We start from the raw sequence: 23,582 nt of genomic DNA on the forward strand, positions 1-23,582 counted from the left end.
GTTTTCGAAGTATGTGCGCTAGAACTCGAGTAAGTGATCACTTTACCATTGGAACTCTAAGGGTAGGGACTGCTGGTTTGATCCACCCACTCGTAGGGGTCGCACCTCTTTGCATGGACGAGTGCCTAGTATGGTCATGGGGCAGTACTATGGGTTTGAGCCCGCTCGTAGGGGTCGCGCCTCTTTGCATGGACGAGCGCCTTGTTTTCCGGCACAACGTCTGCGCGTAACCCGCGGGACGGTATTATTCGCTCGTAGTGGCAGCGCCACTTACACAGACGAGCACGATTTTTCAGAAACGTTCGCGCGTAACCCGCGGGACGGTATTACTTATTTTAGCTCGTAGTGGCAGCGCCACTTTGCATAGACGAGCACAGTTCCCAGAAATGTTCGCGCGTAACCCGCGGAACGATTTTATCAGAATATGTTGATAGAACTATGTTTTACCAAGCATGTGTCTTAATGATGCTATCAGAATTATGTTTCAGAATGATTTTTATCAAGATTATGATGCAATACGATTTATCAAGTTACTAAAACTTGTGAACTCACTCAGTTTATACTGATTCAAATGTTTTACGTGTCTTTCCGGAGATAACTAAGTAGCGCATGGAGTCACACTTAGAGCACCTCACGCTGAACATCTAAAACTAGCTTTTTGGAAGATTTTAGTTCTATCCCTTCGATGCGCGTGGTTGTTCCCGCCGCGCAAGGGGATATGGCGTGGAAATCTTCAACAGTTTTTATACTTGGATGTTTTTATGTAATTTTTTTAAACAATGTAATGTATTTGTATTAAACATTTCATGCGCAATGAAAATCTTACTTTGAATGTTTGCAATGGCCCGTGCTTAATTATCAATCCCCACTCGCGCGCGCCCGGCTGTTTCCGCCGCTCAGGGCCGGGTGTGACAGTATACATGCCCACAAAGTGGTAATGAACGACTATTTTGTGGAGGAGCCATCTTACATCTTATTTTTATTGGCAATTGACAACATAAAAATGGTATGCTTAACAATAAGCCTAAAGCCAGAGGAAATGCGTTGTGTGGTTGGGATCATTAGTCCTTTTGGTGGCTAATTTTGTTTAACGGAAGGCTTACTTTTGAGATACTAACTGTATCTATAGAAAATCCACTTTAATAATTTCCTTCAAGAAATTGCCAACTAATTCTTTTTACTTTTTCGAAATTTATAAATTATTAACTTCTTAGTACTTATAGTATATATATTCGAATATAATTGTAATAATTTTTATACAATTATGTTCTTATGTTTAACATTTAGTTTTTATTTATTTATTTAAAATAATTCATTGTATTAATTTACAAATCTCATATAATATACAGGTTCTAAAACTAATATATAATAAAATATTTTAGGAAGGGAAAATATGAAAATACAAAAAAATATATATATAGTATCAAACCAATTAAAGCTCACATGTAGCAGCACATTTTATATATATATATATATATATATATATATATATATATATATTAATTTTGAGCTTGCTTATCTAAAAATGTGCTTAAAAGATTGTATTGTCTGTTTATTTTGTTGTAAATGCTGTTTGAGGATTTGTACTTGCTGCTATTAATGTTGTAAGTTGTAACTCCCTTTGGTTTCATCACACGTTCATACGTGGCTTTATCTCATCTCTGTATCATCACCATTTGTTTGATACGTGGCTTTATCTCTACATCCCTCTTGACCCACTTAAGCAGTCCACCTACGCTGTTCGCTTAAGCAGTCGAGAGTTTCATTTGATATGTTGCATTCATCCATACACAGGTTCAGAGTAGCTCCTACTTTCTTTTATTATATGTTATACCATTGATTAACACATGATTCAGTTGATTTATTTTTCATGCTTTAGTTAGAGGTGTTTCAGTTTACTTACCCATTGATGATTATTTACTTCCATTTCTATTAATCTGTTTGTCCCTTGAAACTTATGGAACGAACCCCGCAACAGGTTTAGGTCAATAACCTATTACGTGAAAGAATATGAGGCATATATGGATTTTCTGTGACAAAGGCTGTTGCAACTAATCATGGCTTCAAACCAGGTGTTTTTCGTAATCTTTCTACTTTATAACATTACTTCATCATAATTGCTTTCAACTTGGGTTCGGTAACTGAAGAGGTGGATCCCAGCAGAGCCCAGTTGGACCCGCAAGACTCACCTTGAAGAGGAACGTCTGCGCAGAAACCAACTGGATCCTCAGGACCAACCATGCTCATAGACGTGACGTCCTTACGCGCAGTACGCAAGCTGTTCCCGCAGGAAATGCCTCCCAATGGTGAAGGACTCCGCCTGTCCCCGCAGCCTCGGATACAAGCCATCAGGGAAGGCCACCCGCGCAGCAAGGCTACACGCACAAGGCACTTAGCTCTCAATCACTCAGTGTCACCTGAAGGAATGAGCAAAGCCGGGAACAATCCCGCACAAGGGCGGGAGGGGGAATACTCCCGCCCAAATAAGCCAGTCCGTACGATACAGGAAGATCTTCTGTACTGTACCTGACGAGGTATGGGAAAAAGATCTGACTAAAGATACGACAGCTTATTGACAACAGTATGGCGAGCAGCATGCTCCTGTACTGTGTCACTATTAGCCGCTGCCTACTCACCAACTACTGCCATACCACGTGCATAGCCGGCAGTTGGTGGAAAAGGAATAGTACACAGCAGGCCTGGTCACTATCAGCCGCTGCCTACCCACCAACTACCAGCAGGGCACGTGCGTAGGCCACTGTTGGTGGAACAGGAATACTGTTGCAGCCGGCCACACCTCATTGGAAACCTACCTTCGGCTATAAATACCACAAATGGTATGACCATCATATCTTATCTTGTATCATCATATTATACCTGATATCTGCTCTAGCAATCTCTTAATATACACTTATATTTAAAGAGCAATCTAGTCTGATTCTCACGCCGGAGGGTGGTCACAAGGAGGAACCCCCCCCCCTTCTCAGTGACAAGCTCACGGTGTCTGTTTTGCAGGTTATCAGAAGAACCATCTTCTCTGGGTCTAACCCCTCGTGGGAAACATCTATCTAACCCCCAGGTTACCAGTAATCTGCCCGGGGTCCGGTTAGTGTTTCTTCATTGGCGCCATCCGTGCATAAAGCTAGAACATTTTTCTCCAGTTTTTTCAAACTTCTAGAAAGATGGTTAAAGAAACTCCGGTAACCACAACCCCAGCTACTGGGGGGAATACCGGCTACACAGTTTTTACAAACACTACCCCGGTTACCCAAGCCGGGGCAAGTGAAGTAAATCTTACGAACACTACCCCAGCTACCCAAGCTGGGGCAAGTGCAGTAAATAATCGCTCACTGGGATTCACAGATACCCAGTTAGAGAAACGAACAAGACTCCCCCGCCAAACACTCGATGAAGTTAAGGCATGGGCGGAGGCACGTCAGAGGTAATTCCAAGCTGAGTTGGACGAACGCTTGCGTTCCGTCCAACAGGCTGACGAATTCGAAGAATACTGGAACGATGACTCGGAGTCCGACTCCGACGCGAACCCTCGCCATAGGGCAAAAGGGAAGCGTAAGGAAACAGACTCCCAACCGAGAAGGCATTTTGGAGAAGCCTTCAAACCAAAAAACACAGGTGGAAGTCCACGTGACTTCTCCAAAACATTCAGACCAAATGTTGCAAATGCAGGAACGTCCAAATTTGCAAGGGACATTGCAGAAGCAATTGCCCCAAAAAGTGCCAAACAAATGTCCAGCATAGGCACATATGATGGTATATCCGACCCAGATGATCATTTGAACAGATTCATAGCGGGGGCAACCGTCAGTAGTTGGACGGAACCCACGTGGTGTTACATGTTCCAAATGACGCTTGTCGGGGCTGCTAGAGCGTGGTTCGATCGTCTACCGGTCAACCACATCTACGACTGGGCTGACTTCCAACAGAAGTTTAGCCAACACTTTAGCCAGCAAAGAAAGTATACCGAGGAGCAATGGACAATCCTCAAATGCATTCGAGAGAAAGATGAATCTTTGCTAGACTTCATCACTCGCTTCAACTCGAAGAAACTAAGTCTGGGTAACATTAGCGAAGATCTTGTTCGCGCTGCTTTCATCCAGGGCGCGAACGACCCAGAGCTCATCCGCACCTTAACAGGTAAAGATGGCATGCCATCCACATGGGATGCCATCATGACAGCAGCTAAACGCTTTGCGGAAACGGAGAAGAAACTGGGTAGAGATCTCCCACAGAGCACAAACCTCTACACCCAGAAAACAAGAGAAGACAACGTCCTTACTGCCCGATTAAACAAAAAGCGGAAGCTAGGCATTTGGCAGTCAAGGGTAAACTTTGACACCTCATCCGGCTTGCAGCATCGGTTTGGCGGAAAGGATAACGTACAGTCAAACAAGAACTCCAGATGGACGCCGCTCACCAAAAGCGTCACCGAGATATTCGCTACCGAGGAGCTCCTATGGCCAAAGCCTCAAATAATCCGACATCGTCACAATGCTGATCGGAGCAAATACTGTGACTTTCACAGGACAAAAGGCCACAACACCGAAGAATGCATAGACGTAAAGGACATGGTCGAAACATTTGTTAGAGATGGGACGCTCGCGCACCTCGTGGCGCAATGAACGCTGAGCAGGCTGATGCGTGTAGAACCCCAGCTGGGGAAAACACGAATAAAATTCCAGCTTCAATGTGGAGACTACATGCTGCGTAAAGAACGAGATCCCGAACCAGGTGCGTATCGGCTCGATGGCACTCCCATCCCAACAACATGGAAGGGAGCTCATTTACACAGTTTGCATGTAAATCAATTCCAAATTTGTAAAGAAAAGGCCAAGAGCCACTTCTAATGGAAATGATCCTCCTTAAAACATCGACGCTGATGATTTTACATTTATACTTTTATGAACTATCAACACGGATATGCCGGTTTTCACCGCATAATTACGTGAAAAGTCGTTGCATGGGGAAGGCGGCAAAACCCGCATAAACCCAAAAAACGACAAACCTTCACGCAGGTCAGTTGAAGGGGAAAAGTTCAGTCATCCTACTAAATGAAAGTGCCGGTCTATCCGCATGAATCATGATAGAGGAAACTGAACACTAACCTATTAACAACCGCGCGTCGAACGGTTAATTCAACACGGATATGTCGGTTTTCAACGCATAATTACGTGAAGTCGTTGCATGGGGAAGGCGGCAAAACCCGCATAAACCCAAAAAACGACAAACCTTCACGCAGGTCAGTTGAAGGGGAAAAGTTCAGTCATCCTACTAAATGAAAGTGCCGGTCTATCCGCATGAATCATGATAGAGGAAACTGAACACTAACCTATTAACAACCGCGCGTCGAACGGTTAATTCAACACGGATATGCCGGTTTTCACCGCATAATTACGTGAAGTCGTTGCATGGGGAAGGCGGCAAAACCCGCATAAACCCAAAAAACGACAAACCTTCACGCAGGTCAGTTGAAGGGGAAAAGTTCAGTCATCCTACTAAATGAAAGTGCCGGTCTATCCGCATGAATCATGATAGAGGAAACTGAACACTAACCTATTAACAACCGCGCGTCAAACGGTTAATTCAACACGGATATGCCGGTTTTCACCGCATAATTACGTGAAGTCGTTGCGTGGGGAAGGCGGCAAAACCCACATAAACCCAAAAAACGGCAAACCTTCACGCAGGTCAGTTGAAGGGGAAAAGTTCAGTTATCCCATTAAATGAAAGTGCCGGTCTATCCGCATGAATCATGAAAAAGGGAACTGAACACTAACCCATTGACAACCGCGCGTCGAACGGTTAAATTATCCTAAACACTTAGAAATTTCAAAAAAGGATGAGGAAAACCTACACGCAGGTCAGATATAGGTAAAGTTTAGCCATCCTACTAAGTGCAAGTGACGGTCCTACCCGCACAATCACGAAAGAGGAAGCAAAACTTAACACCTATTATCTACCACGTTCAAAGGTTAACTTATCCTCAAAAAGGATGAGGAAAACCTACACGCAGGTCAGATATGGGTAAAGTTTAGCCATCCTACTAAGTGCAAGTGACGGTCCTACCCGCACAATCACGAAAGAGGAAGCAAAACTTCACACCTATTATCTACCACGTTCAAAGGTTAACTTATCCTCAGAAAAGATGAGGAAAACCTACACGCAGGTTAGACGCAGGTAAAGTTTAGCCATCCTACTAAGTGCAAGTGACGGTCCTACCCGCACAATCACGAAAGAGGAAGCAAAACTTCAACCTATTATCTACCACGTTCAAAGGTTAACTTATTCTACACTTGGAAAATTGCTAATTTAAACTAAAGTATGCAAGTCATATAACGTTTATAAAGCAAGGAATCCAGAGAAAGTAGCGGTCTTACCCGCACAAAGATTTATATTTCATAAATATTCATTACAAGAATGGCCGGGTAACTACCCGCCTACAAGAAAATAAATCTATACAGGCTAAATCTATCCTAGCAGTGGGAAGGGATCTTCAGGATCAGGCTTCAGGGCCACTTCCACTTGGACCAGCACCGTCAGTAGAGCGTGGCAGTTCAAGGAAAGCTTTAAGGATAGCTAGCCCATCATCAGCAGCAGCAACTTCATTCACCTTCTCCACCACCGGATGCGGGAAGGTGGCGTACTGATTCACTGCTTGGTCGTAAACAGCTTCAGTATCAACATTGTACAAAAGGAAGTTGGAAGGCGGGATGCCTTTCTCAACGAACCCTAGACCAAGCAGGAAGCCGACCTTTTCCCCATCCTCGTGAGAAGCGTTGAGGGCTGCGCTCATAGCATCGTCATACGACGTATCAGCAAAGACTCGATGCACAACCTACAAAAGAAAATATAAAAGTGTCAAAAACCTTTTCTATTTACAAAGAAAAGCGTAAAGACAAGAAAAGCTTACCTGAGACAACGCTTCTCGAAGAAGCCATTCCTTGGCAACCAGGGCTTCTTGGAGGGCAGCTTGAGCTTCGTTACGGGCGCGATCGGCTTCACTCTTGTTGAGGTTGGCAAGCAACACATCTTTAGCCGCAGCCTCTTCGACGCCCTTTAGCTTACGCTCGGTATGGTCAAGCACCCCCCTTTGGTCCAAGATTTCTTGGAGCTTTTTGGCGTCTTCCATCGCCAAGGCATCATGAGCCTGCTGGAGAGCCTCTAATTTGGCTTTAAGCTCTTCATTCTCCACGCGTAGAGGCTCAGCAACAGCTTCAGCCTTGGTGGCCCTCTCGGTTGCGTTCCTTGCAGTTTCCTTAGCCAGCCGAAGCTGTTCATTAACAGCTTGGGCAGCCTTGGAACGGGCCTCGAGTCGAGCCTGAACTTCAACCTCGAGGGCCTTGAAGGCCTTCTCCTTCTCCGCAGCCACTGCGGTAAGTTTTTGGTTCTCCTCCCGGACAGCCCGCGCCTGAGCTACTTCTTTAACGCGAGCTGCTTTTAACTTGTCGTTTTCACGACAAAGCAGCTCGACGCGCGGCTGCATCCGGGCCAGGAGAACCCGAAGCTCATTGGTTAGCCTACCCTCCTGGTAGCTAGCCATGGCTTCCCCCAACGCACCACTGGGAGCAGCGTGACGAGCCTATTCCACGCACTCCACAGGGGTGCGAAGGGTTGTTCCTCGGCGAATGTTCCATCGTGGAACATACACTTCATTGGAATCCGACACTGCAAAAAACATAAAGCAGTTAGGAAAAGATGATAAAAAATATATATAAAATGGGCCAAAAGAACCCTACGCACCTGTAGGGTCAATAACAGGCCGATAGTCGCCGAACCCATCACCTGAACCCAAGGGAAATCCATCCAAGAGGTCAGGCAGATGGGAAGGTGGCAGAGATTGGCGAGAAGCCCCATGCGTACCTGATGGATCGGCCGTCGTTGCCGATGACGAAGGCATGGTAGCAGCCGCCGCGGTCGCCGCCGCGGAATCCGCAGCAATAGTAACCGCCGGCTCGGTGAAGGATGCTGTAAAAATAGCACTCACAGCCGGCGGTGACGTCAACACAGCTGGAACAGTCGGCTCAAAGGAGTGAGCAACTGAACCAGCGGAAGCAGGCGCAGGCGCCTGGGTCGACGCCTCAGGTAGGCTGACCAAGCCTACCGTCATTGGCGGAGAGGTACTCTGCACTCCACCCTGGAATGCGTCAACATCCACGCCTGCGTAAAAAAGATAAGTGTTAACGATATTAAACTATGAAGCTAGACAGGAAATTTGTACTTACGGGTTTTCTTGAGCCTGAAAGTACGGACGGGCGGGGATGAACCTGATGGAGCCGGCCTCTTCACGCCGGTCACCGTTGTCATCCTGGGCTCTTCGGTGACAGTTGTCACAGCCTCCGGAATGGTGATCTTATCACCACCGGGATTCCCCGCCACCTCTTCGCTCTCGGTCTCCGAATCAGACCGAGGCGCTGGATCGGCAGTGGAGGCCACCTTCTCCTTCCCCTTCCCGCCGGCAGCCTTCTTCTTCCGCACCAACGGAGGACCATCTGCGGATTCCTCATCAGAACATACGATTAGAGGAATTCCAGCAGAGGTTTCAACATTGAGGGGTCGAGGGTCGAATAGCGCCTTACCTGGCCGACGGGCGCTAAGGATCTCATGGCCTAGCGGATAGACCTCCACGAACCGATCCGCCGTTTGTTCTAGGATGGGCAACTCGTTCTCGTCTAGAGCGCGAGTACCCATCCGAGCGGGACCGTCAGCCTCCCGCTGGTTCAGGAGCGACTGCAAGTCGTTCCCCTCTGAAATAAACAGGAAAGAAGTTAGAAGAAATTCAAAATCAACAAAAAGAAACAAAGCATACCGTAAGGAACAGAGTTCGAACCGTATTCGAGGATGATTGGGATCTTATGCGAATCCGCAGCCTTCCACACCCGGCTCATCCCCAGCATCACCATCCCGGACTCCGCAAACCGGTAAACCGGAGATTGGACTCGGGATATCTTCGAAAACCATTCCGCCTCCTCGTAGTTGGAGGCGTGAAGGCTGGGAAGTACTTGTCCGTTCTTAAATTTCATGGCAAGGGGGATGGCGCGAGCGGAGAGGTAGAAGAACTCCCTTTTCCACGAACGAAGACTGCGCTCGGTTGCGCAAATCAACAAACCCTTGATCCGAGTTATCAACGTGTACCACCCCTGGATGCACCTCCAAGTGTAGAAGGTCATCAGGCGGTCAACATAGGGCTCAATGCCCAAAATCCGGCACACCCACTCGAAGTGGCGAATCTTGGTGATCGCCATGGGGTGCAACTCGGTCAAATGAACACCGTGCCTCTCAAGGACACGGTAAACAAACTTTGTCAATGGGAACCTAAGATTCCCATAAACAAAGAATGCAGCATAAACCCCGATCTTGCCTCTGGGGGCATCGTACACCGTCTGGTGGGGTTCAGGAAACTCAGGCTCGAGAGACTCGAGCATGAACTTCCTGACGACGTACCGATACAGATCGCCAGGCAGAGCACACTGGCACTCGCCAGCAGTACTCTTGTCATCGGCTGTAGATTCGAGATCACGAGACATCTTGTAAAAGAAGAAGAAAACGATTTCGGGAGAATGCTTGCCTGAAAAGGTGAGTATTCGCCGGAAATCGCAAAGAAGATGAAGAGAAGAGTGAAAGTGTGGATTACAAAGAACCCTCTCCCCCTTTATATACTAATCGCAATTAATGCGATGAAATTAATGCGGAAGAGAGAGAAAACGAAGGTGCAATGAAACTATGACACGTGGCAAAAAGCAAGCTGGCAACAGCTGTTGACAGGACGCATACCATTAATTTCGCGGCCACGCGCCCGAAAAATCGCGCCCACGCGCCTGAAAAAGCGTCTGGAATGACCATGTACTGTCACGTCACCATAACTTCCTGCACGTCCTGACACAGTCAGAAGAAACCGTCGCACGACGTTTCAGAGGTTTGGACTGTTCTTATCTTTCCACCAACTCTTCGAATTTCAAAATTCAAAATTCAAAATTCAAAAAAGCGGGAAAATACCCCTTACCTTGGCAAACAAGTAACCGTAAGACGGAGGCGGGTACAGTGTTAAGGCAAAACCCTTCACATACCTAGCACCCGCAGGGAATTGAAGCCAAGTAAACCTTGGCAAACAAGTAACCGTAAGACGGATGCGGGTACAGTGTTAAGGCAAAACCCTTCACATACCTAGCACCCGCAGGGAATTGAAGCCAAGTAAACCTTGGCAAACAAGTAACCGTAAGACGGATGCGGGTACAGTGTTAAGGCAAAACCTTTCACATACCTAGCACCCGCAGGGAATTGAAGCCAACTAAACCTTGGCAAACAAGTAACCGTAAGACGGATGCGGGTACAGTGTTAAGGCAAAACCCTTCACATACCTAGCACCCGCAGGGAATTGAAGCCAAGTAAACCTTGGCAAACAAGTAACCGTAAGACGGATGCGGGTACAGTGTTAAGGCAAAACCCTTCACATACCTAGCACCCGCAGGGAATTGAAGCCAGGTATACCTCGGCAACCAAGTAACTATAAGACGGGTGCGGATACAGTGTAAAGGCAAAACCCTTCACATACCTAGCACCCGCAGGGAATTGACGCCAGGAATACCTTGGAAGTAAAGTAACCGTAAGACGAGCGCGGGTACAGTGTTAAGGCAAAACCCTTCACATACCTAGCGCTCCGCTGGGAATTGAAACCAAGAAGGATCTTCTGGGCAATGCTTGCGGAAACGGAAATAACATCCCCGCATAGCGGGAACGTCGAGAACTACGTTGTTTGAAGCTCCAGGATGGAATTGGTGGTTTTAACATAATTGATCACTATGTGCAAAACTACCAAAACCTCATGGAGAATCCACACAAGTGGGACTCAACGCTCCTGACTTGCGAGGAGGTTACAGACCTACCCGCATCATACCCAAAGACCAAGCAGGAAACTCGGGAATTTCTGCAAGTGACAAGGACTTCCGCGGGAGGAATCCCCATGGAAAACCTTAAAAAACCCTTTTCAAAAACCCTTTGCTTAAGTCCAAAAGTTCACATCACTTTATTAAACACTCATGAGAAGAACACTGGACTGGGGGGACTTGAAGAGGTAGGTCCCAGCAGAGCCCAGTTGGACCCGCAAGACTCACCTTGAAGAGGAACGTCTGCGCAGAAACCAACTGGATCCGCAGGACCAACCATGCTCAGAGACGTGACGTCCTTACGCGCAGTACGCAAGCTGTTCTCGCAGGAAATGCCTCCCAATGGTGAAGGACTCCGCCTGTCCCCGCAGCCTCGGATACAAGCCATCAGGGAAGGCCACCCGCGCAGCAAGGCTACACGCACAAGGCACTTAGCTCTCAATCACTCAGTGTCACCTGAAGGAATGAGCAAAGCCGGGAACAATCCCGCACAAGGGCGGGAGGGGGAATACTCCCGCCCAAATAAGCCAGTCCGTACGATACAGGAAGATCTTCTGTACTGTACCTGACGAGGTATGGGAAAAAGATCTGACTAAAGATACGACAGCTTATTGACAACTGTATGGCGAGCAGCATGCTCCTGTACTGTGTCACTATTAGCCGCTGCCTACTCACCAACTACTGCCATACCACGTGCATAGCCGGCAGTTGGTGGAAAAGGAATAGTACACAGCAGGCCTGGTCACTATCAGCCGCTGCCTACCCACCAACTACCAGCAGGGCACGTGCGTAGGCCACTGTTGGTGGAACAGGAATACTGTTGCAGCCGGCCACACCTCCTTGGAAACCTACCTTCGGCTATAAATACCACAAATGGTATGACCATCATATCTTATCTTGTATCATCATATTATACATGATATCTGCTCTAGCAATCTCTTAATATACACTTATATTTAAAGAGCAATCTAGTCTGATTCTCACGCCGGAGGGTGGTCACAAGGAGGAACCCCCCCCCCCCCTTCTCAGTGACAAGCTCACGGTGTCTGTTTTGCAGGTTATCAGAAGAACCATCTTCTCTGGGTCTAACCCCTCGTGGGAAACATCTATCTAACCCCCAGGTTTCCAGTAATCTGCCCGGGGTCCGGTTAGTGTTTCTTCATATGAGTTGGGGTAAAAAGGAAAAATGATTTTAGGATCAACGGATTGTTATAAGGAAATTAATATAATAATTTTGTTCGGGGCGGATTTGTTTCTGACCAAAATGGACTTGGGTTGATGTGTTTCTTTTTTTAGGAAAAAGAAATAATACTAAATGGGTTCACCCGGTTTTTTTCCTTCCTGTTTTGTTGAACTACTGTTAATATTTCCAACTTTTACATATCATAGGAGTACTAATCAAAAGAAAGGTAAGTGTAAGGGTTAAACATATGTAATCGTTAATTTATAGAACTAGATCCATCAAATAGCAGAAAGGACTTGAAATCATGCACACATCATACAAAACCTTTTCACGTTAGTCTTTTAAGCCAAATTATAATGACTAGAAGTTGTTTTTATAATGCAGGTCTACATATGTTTGTACTTACAAAACTTGAATTTGGCAGCCGAATTTCTGCTCGAGGGAATGGAGTGTGTTATGGTGCATCTAGCAAGAGATCTTAATCAACATAGGAGGCTATGGTCAGGGGGTAAGTCCAGAATATCTTCTCGGGATAAATCCTGGACCATCATTAGGTTGTAAATTGTAATTTGTATTTCATAAAGTGGTTGTATTTGATTCACATGTATATTTCAGAATTAAGTTGTAATTGATTCACGTAATTCACAGAAGTGGTTGTATATGCAATTACCCACCTCAAGATGCTTTCTACTACACTATGCATACAACCATAAACATGCATGATGCATCCCTAATTCATTGATAATGACTTAAAACAGTATTTCCCACTTAGGCTATATTTGTCTTTCATTATGTTGGTTGGATGTTTAAGTTAAACAGGTGATGTTTGTAAAAGAGTATTTATAAGTTAAAACAGGAAAACCCAGCGCAACGCGCGGGTCTTCAATACTAGTTTAATTTAATTATTAAAGATCATGAGTGCCAATTAACTTTTTGTTCAACCTTCTGACAACCGACTCAGATCAGTGTAGTGGATGGCCCTCTTATGAGGGCGTTTTCCGTCATATGACACCACGTCATCATAGGGGTATTTTTTGGCTAAAAGGGGTGTAGCGGATGTAGCCTTTCAATTCAATACATCATTATTATATTATTATTCTTTATAAATAACAAATAAACAAGCCCACCAATCACCTTCCACCTCTTCCCCCTTCTGGCGCTTTGTGGCAAGACCCCCCCCCCCCCTCCCCCTCAAAGCACCCAAATAGCCCGAGAGCGGTGTTCCCGGCGCTTTGGGGTGGGAAGCGCCCCACTACGCATGGTCTTATAGTTAGTGAACCGACTTTATCGGCCCAATTAACGAATTTTTAATCTTGTTTTGAAAGAATCTTGGTCAACCGACCATCGATAGAATTAGTCTCATATATAGGTGCACAAAAAAATCGGTTACATACTCGACCTAGAACCGGGTCCAGGTCGTACCCGGTATACCTTGTACCTAGGGTCTGTGTATACCCAAAAATCCCTACCTGTTCTACCTTTTGTATCGGAAATCGATTCCTACCTGGTTTCAAACCGGTTCCGCTTCGTACCCGAAATAACCAATTCCACTGGGTATTGCATTAAATGAGCTTAACTACTTATATAGAGTCGTTGGAACCGATTTCAACGACATTGTAGCCATTTTATGACCGTTGGAAACGGTTTTTGAGTACCCTAGTCAAAACACCCAAAAAAAACGTCTCGGTTTACACTCGTTTTTTACATTCCCGACACACCTACACCTCCAATTTTTTTTCACTTCTACCACCACCACTTGTTCTGGCAAGCAAAAACAAGGCAAAAACAAGGCGCCTTCTAAATCCATTTTTATTGATCCGGTCGTGTTGAAGATGACCCCGAGGTTGCACGTGTCATCTCGCATAACCGCAACGAAGATGTATGGCGGAATTGGGATTTGGTTTAGTTGATCAATGCAGACGTTAAGGCTCGTTGCAATTTTTGTAGCAATTTTTAACTCAACTTTAAAAAGGCAAATCGAAAAGAAATTTTGCAAGGTGTTAAAAGAGGTTCTTGCATCGGATCGAGTTAAATTTGGGTCGAGATGGTACAATATTTTGTTACAACATGAAATTGGTCATGATAGAATGACAAAGTTTGTGATTCAAGAAGGTCTGTCCCTTGTTTGACGACCATGATTCAAGAGACTCTTCAACCGCGCTACATTCATGTAAGTCATATGCTCTTGTGTGCTTTTTCCCAACAATAAACATTACAAGCATTTCATAAAATTCTTGTGGATCCGTGCGAAAACGATATGTTTCCGGACGATGCGAAGATTATGAGGTTTCTTGATGTTTTCAAAACCGTAACCACTAAATTGTGGGGGGGGGGGGGTACTATCCTACTAGTTGTTGGGTGGTGCAAGAATTATACAACATATCTTTGAATTTTAAAGAGTTTGAAAACAAGAATCATCTTTTCAATTGTCTTGTTGAACCAATGAAGGAGAAGTTTAAAAAAGGATTAATTTCATATATATCCTTACAAACATCATAAACATCATATATATAACCAAGCGAAACTTAAAATATCATATATGTTCTTACAAAATAATTATAATATCATGTATGCCCTTATAAAACAATTAATGTATCATATATACCCCTCATTCATTAATATCAATTTAATAAATGACTATTTTACCGTTCTTTTTCAAAAAAATTTAACCTTAATATATGCCCATTTTTTAATGTCTACCCCTATCCATTACATAATGAGTTTATACTATGTGTTATTATTTTTATTTTGATCTACGTTTCTCATCTTTGTTTCTTATCTTTGACTACAACTAAATTGTCTCTCGTTACTTCTTCAAAGTAGCAAACCCTTGATGATTTATCATATCGAATGGCCTATAGTGTAAACATTTTATTACATCTAATCGAACCAGGGTAATATGGACATTTAAAAAAATTAATGAATTGGGTATATATGATAAATTAATAACTTTGTAAGGGATATATGATATTTTTAGTTTTGCGTGGGTATATATGATATTATCAATATTTGTAAGGGTATATATGAAATTGCCCCTTTAAAAAAATCTTGAAGACTTACCACCGATGTTTACATGTGCCGCCGCTTAAAATCCCTATTTGAATGTTGTCGTGGTTGAGACATTAATCGAGGAAATATATGACAACTGGGGTATGCATGAGATCGACCTGATGTTGTCGGCGCAAGCGAAGGAATCTTTCAACAAATCCCTTCAAGAAATTTATGATCATTATTTCCAAATTTATGGTCCAAGCTCAAAGTCATATATAGTGCGGAAAACAACAAGTAGGCCAAGCAAGGACAAGCTTATAACAATAATGAATGTTGTTCGTGAGTCAACAACTAAGAGGCAAAGGGGAAACACACCAAAATGTGAACGTGATCAATATAGTGGAGCAAATTATGTTGAAGGTGCATCGGTCGAAGAAATTCGCAACCCTGATATTTTGGCTTGGTGGAAAGGAAAGCAAAACGAATTTCATATTCTTTCTGCCATGGCTCGTGATTTGCTAAGCATCCAAACTTCAACGATAGCTTCAGATCAGTTTTTTCTTTTTTCTATTAGTGGGGTGATATTATCTATGTGAAGAATGAAACTCACTCTAGAGTCGTTAGAGGTGTGCATTTGCCTAAAGGATCATTTGGACGTAGCGGATCGTATACGACACAAGGCATACTTTGAAGATGAAATACTACTTGAACGTCTTATTCATGATGAAGAGGTTGAAGACCTGTCTTCCAGGCTATCGGGTGAAGAAGACGAAGACATGTAAGAAGAAGAAGAGTTTGAAGACGTTAGAAGAAGTTAAATTTGTATATGTTCTAGTCATGTTTTATGTAACCGGTTTTATGTATTTGGACCTGAATCACCCGATCAACTTTAATGTAACCGGTTTTCTATTTATTATCAGTCTTACTTCAACGTAACTGGTTTTTATATTTTATTAGTCATGTTTTATGTAACTGATTTTTAAATAACCACTTAACATTGCTTGCCACAACTTGTCGGTTTAAGCGAATTTGCGATTTAAAGTGCGTTTTAGAGTTATGGAAGTGGTTTAACTAATCCTAAACATAACCTAACTATTTATAGTATGTGTATAAGTTGGAACCGGTTTTCAACATTCAAATATAACATTCAAAAATACATCTGTCGTGTCGGGTCCGGTCCGGTTCTTGACAAAAACCGGTTCCATTTTATACCCGGTTCAAAAAACACGTTTCTTATCCGATTCCAGAGTGCACTTCTAGTCTCGTAGGACTGATTTGGCAGTTGGCCCAAGTAACTAGTTATCATACGACTGATCTGGCAGTTGTTAAATAGGCCATGTTCACATATTGGTCAGTTTGTACCCAAAAATTTCACAAAATACCCCGAATGATACAATCTGTTTAACCCAAAAATGAATGAAAATAAAGAGGTTTAAACAAAAACAAAACCCTTTGGTTGCATGTCATGTTTTCGAAAATGTCACCCGTTGTTTGTCAAGCAAGTAATATTAGTTGGAGTGGTTATGATTGTTAGAATTGTAGGGGTTTAAGTGAAGGCACACACATTATCTCTAAAATTAATGACAACGTATTATCTGGTTATTCTACATAAAAACATGTGCATTAATTAATTCAATCGTGGAACTTTGATGATGCTTTTAACTTGCTAGCAGGGAAGTGTAGTCTGGCCATAAGCGGACGTGGCGAACGAGTCTTCTGGTCAAATCCCCTAACACATACAAAACCTCTCCAGAAGCAATACTGAATGCCTTCTGTCGTAAGCCCTGCATGCATACATACACACATTAAACTCGTTAATTATCTTTAATGTAATATAATATAATATAACAAATGCCACGTCAGCTAACTTATTATTATTACCTCTAAATATGGTTGGTATTGAAGTTCCAAAGTAGACCGTTCTTCTAGGTAAATTCCACAGCCAACATCTCGGGACATCAATCGGACAAAGGCTAGACTCATGGTCCGCAAACACCTCATTAACTTGGAAGTATGTACCATTGAGTGGGAAGCTTCCTCTCATAGCGGTTCGACACGGTATCTATTCATTGTTTTTAAATATGTATATTAGATTATTGTAAGATAAAACAAACTATCAAAGAATTTGCTTGTTACACACCAAAATTGTCCCTCTCACGGTTTGGGAATTTGCTTCTCGTATGCTGTTGCACCAAAAACAAGTTCGTTTGCGGCATAGTTTACCCGATTCATGGGAGATACACTGGCCTTTTGGTGGCTGAATTGACTCTGCGGTTTCACCTGATTGCACAAATAACCAAAACATGTTAGCAGCAATTAGATCAAAGTGTTAGTTGGTTTTAAATAATATTCTTCTACTTGCCAGGTGTCCAAATAGCAAGGAGGTATGAACAAGGATCATCAGGTTCTCGTTTGTCCAGCTGAAATTTAAACAACATTACATAATTTATAAAAAAATGAATGAAAATGTTATTCGTGTGCTTACTTACCCCTTCCAAGAGAGGATGTGAATCCGGAAGCTCATAACTGTAACATTATATAAATGGTTATTAAATGCATTCAGTTTTTAATAAGAAAAAAAAAAGAAAAAAAGGAATTAGTACTTACACTTGGTGCTCAGTTCTTAACTGGCTGACATTTTTAAGTTTAGGTGTCGGGATTGAGGCGGCTTCTGATGTTAATGCAACCAAGGCTCTTGACTTGTCACCCTCTGCAACTTCCATATTATTTTCCATGTAATTTTGCAAGTTTTCAGTAAACGCTTCCATATTAAGTTTGATCATCGGAATCTCTTCACAAAAATCCTCTATATCAAAATCTTCTTGCAGCTTTGCTGGCTCTGGTGTTGTTGGTACCTAATACCAATCAAATCCAAAATTACTTAATTTCAAAAAAGTAAGATGAGTTTGTATTCTTTACCTCAATTATGGGCTCCGGTGTTGCTGGTTCTTCAATAACAGGGTCTTGATCTCTATTTTCAATTTCGGGGTGCGGGTAATGATTAATTGGAGGTAGAGTTAGGGAGCCTCGATTATTGACTAGATTAGAGCCTTCACTTTGACCATGTGAATTATGTCCGGCGACTGTAGTCACGATTCTTTTCTCCTCTGATGCTGGAAGTGCAAGTCTAGAACTGCAGTGGGAATTATTATTAGTCACGAGAATATAACGGATATCATTTATAAAAAAAATAAACAAAAAAGGGATAACTGGATTAAAAGAAAAGAAACCTTGCAAATGCACTTGCAAAATGTCTGCACTCTCCTCTCATTGGACATGAATTGCAGTTTGGTTTGTTTTTGGTACAGAAAACCTGCAGAAATTATGAGCTTATGTTGCCATCAATTACAGAGGCACTTTATGTTTCTTGTATATATAATTTTACCTTCCCAAAAGTAATCATCTGGTAATGCAGTTCATACCTGTCAGTCAATACAATAATAACATAGCAAAACTTATCAAGTGTTATATCTTCATCTATTTTAATATCAAACAGCGGTGCATGACACCATTTGTTCGAAAGATTAGGTTATTATAAAATAGTTTCAGTAATCATATTTGGCACACAAAATATATATAAAAGGATTCTAATTTTTACAAAAAGTGTTTCTTAACTCTATGCAGTCCGATCTGCCAACTCTAAACAATGTTATATTTGGTGTGGCAATTCATGATATTTGTTTGCTTACAGAGTTCTCTGGTCAAGCTTGCAGAGTCGTGGCCACAGATATTGTTGGATCGTCTCCAAAACTGGATACCTGGAAACAACAAAAATGTTAGCATTCAGTCTTATTTCCAAAGCTTGCATAAGCAGTGTGTGTGTAAATACACAGTGTGTGTGTAAATACATACATACACACCCACTCAGGAATTGGTTCTCACATTTCTAGAAGATGCAACTGAAGAGACTCGGGAAGTGGTTGCAGGGGTACCCATCCTAATCTTACAGCTATACGTCCCACATTTGTGTCAACCTAGTTGAACACATACCACACATTTATAACCTGAAATTAACACTAGCTTTTTTCTATCTTGGTAATCATAATTCTTACTGGAAAGGCAAGATGGTGAAGTGTGAGTAGCCGTACACACTCCACACTCTTTAAGCCCAAACCTCTAAAGCTTAGCAGATACTCCCTAAACATCGAAAACAGTGTTAGTGCAAACAGAATATGACTTTTCTTACTTGACAGTTGACATAGTAATTAACCCGACTATAAATTTGAAGTTGTTTCTCTTACTTGGCTTTGTCAGGTGGAACATCCCGTAACCATTCAAGATCAATGCTTCCATGGTCTTTTACAAGCCGATTCAGAAACCCCTGTACGGTTATTTTCCCTTTAGTATGCCCACTTTTTCACTAATATTATACAGATGGCAAAATGGGACGGGTTTGACACTTTATGTTCTAACTTTTACAAGTAACTAGTGTTTCAAAAATGATTGTAAAAACATATATATTGTTCATACCATTTGACATTCTTAGCCATTAGAGATAAAACATAGCCTAAATCAACCCATTTATAATTAAACTGCCACCTTTCAGTTTTTTAATTTATTTATTTTTATTTTTATAAAAGACAGACATATGGGTACCTTAATTCTCTCTGCAAGCATATTGTTCATGCCCCTATCCTTGATGACATCAGAAATCTCGTTAACATTTGCACGCCTTACCGCTTCATAGTCCACTGAATCCATAGTGTCGGGTGATTTTTCTCTTCTATTTTTCAACTGTGCAGTTTTTCTCAAACTATCCCAATCAGCTTTTTTCTTTTTGCCTTTTCCAGTTTTACCTTTACCTTTATTCATTTTACTACTACCACTTACGGATACTTTAAGATTGCCATTATCATTAGAATTTGACTCTATGATTTCTGAAACCTCCGCCTGTTGATCGATAACACTTGTTAAATTCTCTGATACTACTACTTGACATTCAAAGACCTTTGTCTCTTGATTGGAAACAATCTTTAATTCTTCAGATATTTCACTTTGTTCACTTGGACTCTTATCTTCACGTTTGTTTTGCGTAACTGTTTTTTCTTCTGTCATGTCAATATGTTCAGCACCAATACCATCATTGCAATTTGTTACAGAAATCGAAGATTGTGAAGTGTTTGGACTTGTATTAACTGAAGAAACAAAATCCTCAACTTCTTTTACTTCATATAAAGCAGAACCTTGATGATTTAATTTGTCTTCATCATTCAATTGGAATGGTTCTTTGACAGTTATGCTTGATTTCTCTTCTTCATTGTTGGTTTTCGGTCGCAGAGGATATCTTGCAGCTAGATTAATGAATGCCGAGCTGCAAAGGCGAACAAACATATTTTGTCATAAATTTATGTGGTAACTGAACCCATATACTTCAAAATGGGTTGTTTTTAATTAAACTGTTCAGAAATATATATATATATATATATACATACATGTGTGTGTGTAAAAATTAAAAAAAAGTGGAAAAGGGAATTAGTCAAATGGGTTCTGTTTAAAGTATTGTTGAAATAGAACTGTTTTTGTAAGTATTTAATTCATCAGCTATTTATTTTATTTCCAAAATTAAGTAAAATGGACAAATGTTGTTTCCAAGTAAACTCGACTGACCCAAACCCTACTAATAATCTACCAGTTATCCAACTTGTCCAGCATCCCCGTCCTGCCACATTCAAGTTCCTACTTAATTAGTTAATTACTACTGTATCTATCCTACCTGGACAGATGATCTGATACATTCTGTGTAAGGAAAACGCCGATAACAGAGTCTACAACAGAACCCTTCCACCGTGAGAAACGCCGGTCACCTATAAAAAGCGAAATTCGTGTTATAATAAACCTTTTAGTTATTTAAGGAACATACTTTCAAAATTAAGTTTTAAGAGTTTTAAAGCTTATTATGAAATAAAATATCAGCATTAACCGGCCATCTTATATTATTATAAACATATAAACTAGGCCCTAAAATAACAGTTTATATATATATATATAAACACCTCACCTTGAATTAGGTGCATCCTTGCAATAAACGAAGCAGCTCTTCCACTAAATACACTTCGTTCTTCTTCCCAAAACTTTGTGTTATCTTCATCAGTCCCATCAATGCCTTCACTATTTATATCTTCCAACAAAAGCCTCCAAACTCTACTTGTCTCATCATCAAGATCAACTTTAGGACGTGTCTTCATTATTTTTTCATCTTCAAAAGGAACAAGACTTTTGCTGTGCTGATATAAAACTAGACCATTCTTCTCTTGGTATCTTGTTAAGTATGGTACAAGTGCATGTTGGTCCTGTTCCACTTTTTGATCGTTGAGGCACAAAATGTTAAATTGGTTAATGAGTGCATCAATATCATATCTGCTTTTCCATCTTACATTTGAAAGGAAACCTGCATTTGTGACCAAATTGCAATGGGTAACATTCATCCGAAACATTTTGTAAAATCTAAATCCTTTAGTTAATTCATATTATAATTATTATTTGTATTACCATAGTTTTGTAATTATAGTATATTCAGTTTTCACATTGACTATTTATGAAAATGAAGCAAAAAAGAAAGGAAACGTATCTGTGGGCACCCGGCCAGTTTTAACCCGTTAACCAACCCGCTCTATTATATTGGTTTTGGTTTCTGTAAAAAAATGCTTGACTAGTCAACATGAAGAAGCTACCTAAATGGCTAGTGAGGGACCAATCGTTATGATATGAAGAAGATGGCACAATCGAGTAATTTTTCTTGGTTCTTTTCTTTGTTGATACACATAAACTAAAATCAGCAGCAGCAAGAGCTTCCATGCACTTCCAGGGATTTTTAGCCTCAATCAATCCAGCAAACGAAACCATGTCACGAACCCGTTTCCGACCCTTGCTTCTCTTCTTTCTAAATATCTCTACATCACCAAAATATCCCAAAATATTCTTGTAATCATACACTGTTAATATTTCACGAGACCATTTGAATGAAATTGCATTGGATGTGACAGAATTATAACACTTTTCGGTTCTTTTCTTTTTAAATATTGCAGGAAATACTGTATTATCTTCAGCTGTACAGAGGGTAGAACTGTAACTAGCTTCTTTTTCATGACCTTCTTTTGAAAACTTAAGATTACGCTTTGCTCGCGAATGCGTGTTCGCGGCATCCTTTTCTATCTCGGACTTGTTTGGTGTTATAGGACTTATTGAGAATGCTTTTTCATACATTGTTTCTTCTTCAAAGTATATCTTTCTCCTACACGAATTCCTAACCGGTCTAACTGTTGATTTTTCGGGTGTAATGTTTTTACTCTTTCCTGTTGAAGAGCCTTTAGGTTTCGGGGTCGTTGACTTTTTGGCTTGACCTTCTTTTACCACTTTCGGTCTGTGTTTTCTTCTCTTCGGTTTTGGTGTTTTGAGTAGAAGCAATTCATCACTAGATGTAGATTCCTCGTCAAAGTCGTCATTCACCTCCAACTGCCAGATGTCATCTTGTGATTGCTCGATAACCGGCTTTAACCGGCCAAGACTTGCTGCAGTCCGACCCGTTCTTCCATCTATGTCCGAATTAAGTATATCAGACACCACTCGTTTACGCACTACCCGTCTGGTTTGCTTTGGTGTTATAGGAGGTAATGCAGATGGGATGCTTGTGATTAACTGTGGTTCGTTGACTGCTGGCGGTGCATTCAGATCAAATAAATACTTCACTCCATCAGTCTGTGAACTGGGCGTGAAGCTGCCACCGCCTTCCTGTTGACTATCACCACCGCATTGATCGCCCAAACCGCCGCCAGTACCATTTGTGGTGAATGCGGCGTCTGCAAGTGCAAGAAGATCAACACAAGGAATGCTCGTCCACATGCTATCCATCAAAAGGCTCCCATACGTCCCGATTGTGGCTTGATTTTCAGATCCATTTTCACCGTTCATTTTCCCGTCTTAAAAGTTTGATATTGACTCTCTCGTTATATATCCATTTAACATCAATCAACTTTTACAGTGTAAAACATCTTCATCCTCGTTTTCACTGCATGCACAGAAAACTAAAAAAAATAAATTATTTTTATCCAAAACGAACGAATTCACAGTTAAAACACATTTTTACTTAGTAAGTTGCAATGATATTGTGTGACTTGTAGGCCTCGTTCACTGAACAGGATCTGGATTTTATTGTTCATGTTGTTGGATAAGAAAATGAACGTGCTAGTGTTCGTTTATGTTTGGTTGTTAACATTTTAAATGAACAGTTTACGAATATAAACAAACACAAGAGAATATAAACGAACGAACATAAACGAATACATGTTAAACAGACATAAACAAACAAACATGCATCAATAAATGGGTACCGGAATTTTGCAGCGGCCGAGTTTTAAAGAAAACCGAGATCGGGAGATTCGGGAGCTTATCCCTAAACTAGTTTAGGTTTACATTTACCCAAAGTAATTCGTCACTTCGTAATTGCAATAATAATAATAATAATAATAACAATAATAATAATAATAATACTGTGCAAATAGCTACACTTCATA

At 41.7% G+C, this 23,582-nt stretch overlaps 1 protein-coding gene and 1 long non-coding RNA gene across 3 annotated transcripts; one reads left to right on the forward strand and one right to left on the reverse strand.

Moving 5' to 3' along the window:
• Positions 1–1,752: 1,752 nt before the first annotated feature.
• On the forward strand, positions 1,753–12,730 carry LOC143560072 (uncharacterized). The gene is made up of 3 exons (XR_013140050.1): positions 1,753–1,794; positions 1,979–2,072; positions 12,466–12,730. It is a non-coding gene; the product is annotated as an uncharacterized LOC143560072 (long non-coding RNA).
• Positions 12,731–16,543: 3,813 nt separating this feature from the next.
• LOC143560055 (DNA glycosylase/AP lyase ROS1-like) lies at positions 16,544–23,025 on the reverse strand. Of its 2 annotated transcripts, XM_077048456.1 has the most exons (17): positions 21,744–23,025; positions 21,071–21,460; positions 20,786–20,876; positions 19,669–20,383; positions 19,314–19,393; positions 19,125–19,209; positions 18,955–19,046; positions 18,762–18,830; positions 18,458–18,494; positions 18,303–18,385; positions 17,992–18,205; positions 17,680–17,927; positions 17,562–17,598; positions 17,435–17,492; positions 17,213–17,352; positions 16,954–17,134; positions 16,544–16,856 (listed from the first exon to the last, which is right to left on the reverse strand). In XM_077048456.1, exons 1-17 carry the CDS (start codon positions 22,978–22,980, stop codon positions 16,705–16,707), a joined length of 3,909 nt encoding a protein of 1,302 aa, XP_076904571.1. In that variant the 5' UTR covers positions 22,981–23,025; the 3' UTR covers positions 16,544–16,704. The 2 variants fall into 2 exon arrangements, with proteins under 2 accessions (XP_076904571.1, XP_076904570.1); XM_077048455.1 differs by having other exon boundaries at positions 17,435–17,598.
• Positions 23,026–23,582: the final 557 nt, after the last annotated feature.

This window comes from Bidens hawaiensis, unplaced genomic scaffold (genome assembly GCF_021521415.1).
Source record: "Bidens hawaiensis isolate Kalapana, Puna unplaced genomic scaffold, B.hawaiensis_p1.1 tig00001093_1, whole genome shotgun sequence".
NCBI classification, from domain to species: Eukaryota; Viridiplantae; Streptophyta; class Magnoliopsida; order Asterales; family Asteraceae; genus Bidens; species Bidens hawaiensis.

Bases quoted from the DNA above. Each gene is read 5' to 3' on its own strand.
- LOC143560055 (XM_077048455.1), bottom strand. From the start codon at position 22,980: ATGAACGGTGAAAATGGATCTGAAAATCAAGCCACAATCGGGACGTAT. The intron at 18,495-18,761 runs GTAAGCAAACAA...ATTGACTGACAG, and splicing joins AAGCTTGACCAGAGAACTCT to GTATGAACTGCATTACCAGA. The intron at 17,599-17,679 runs GTAAGTACTAAT...ATAATGTTACAG, and splicing joins TTAAGAACTGAGCACCAAGT to TTATGAGCTTCCGGATTCAC.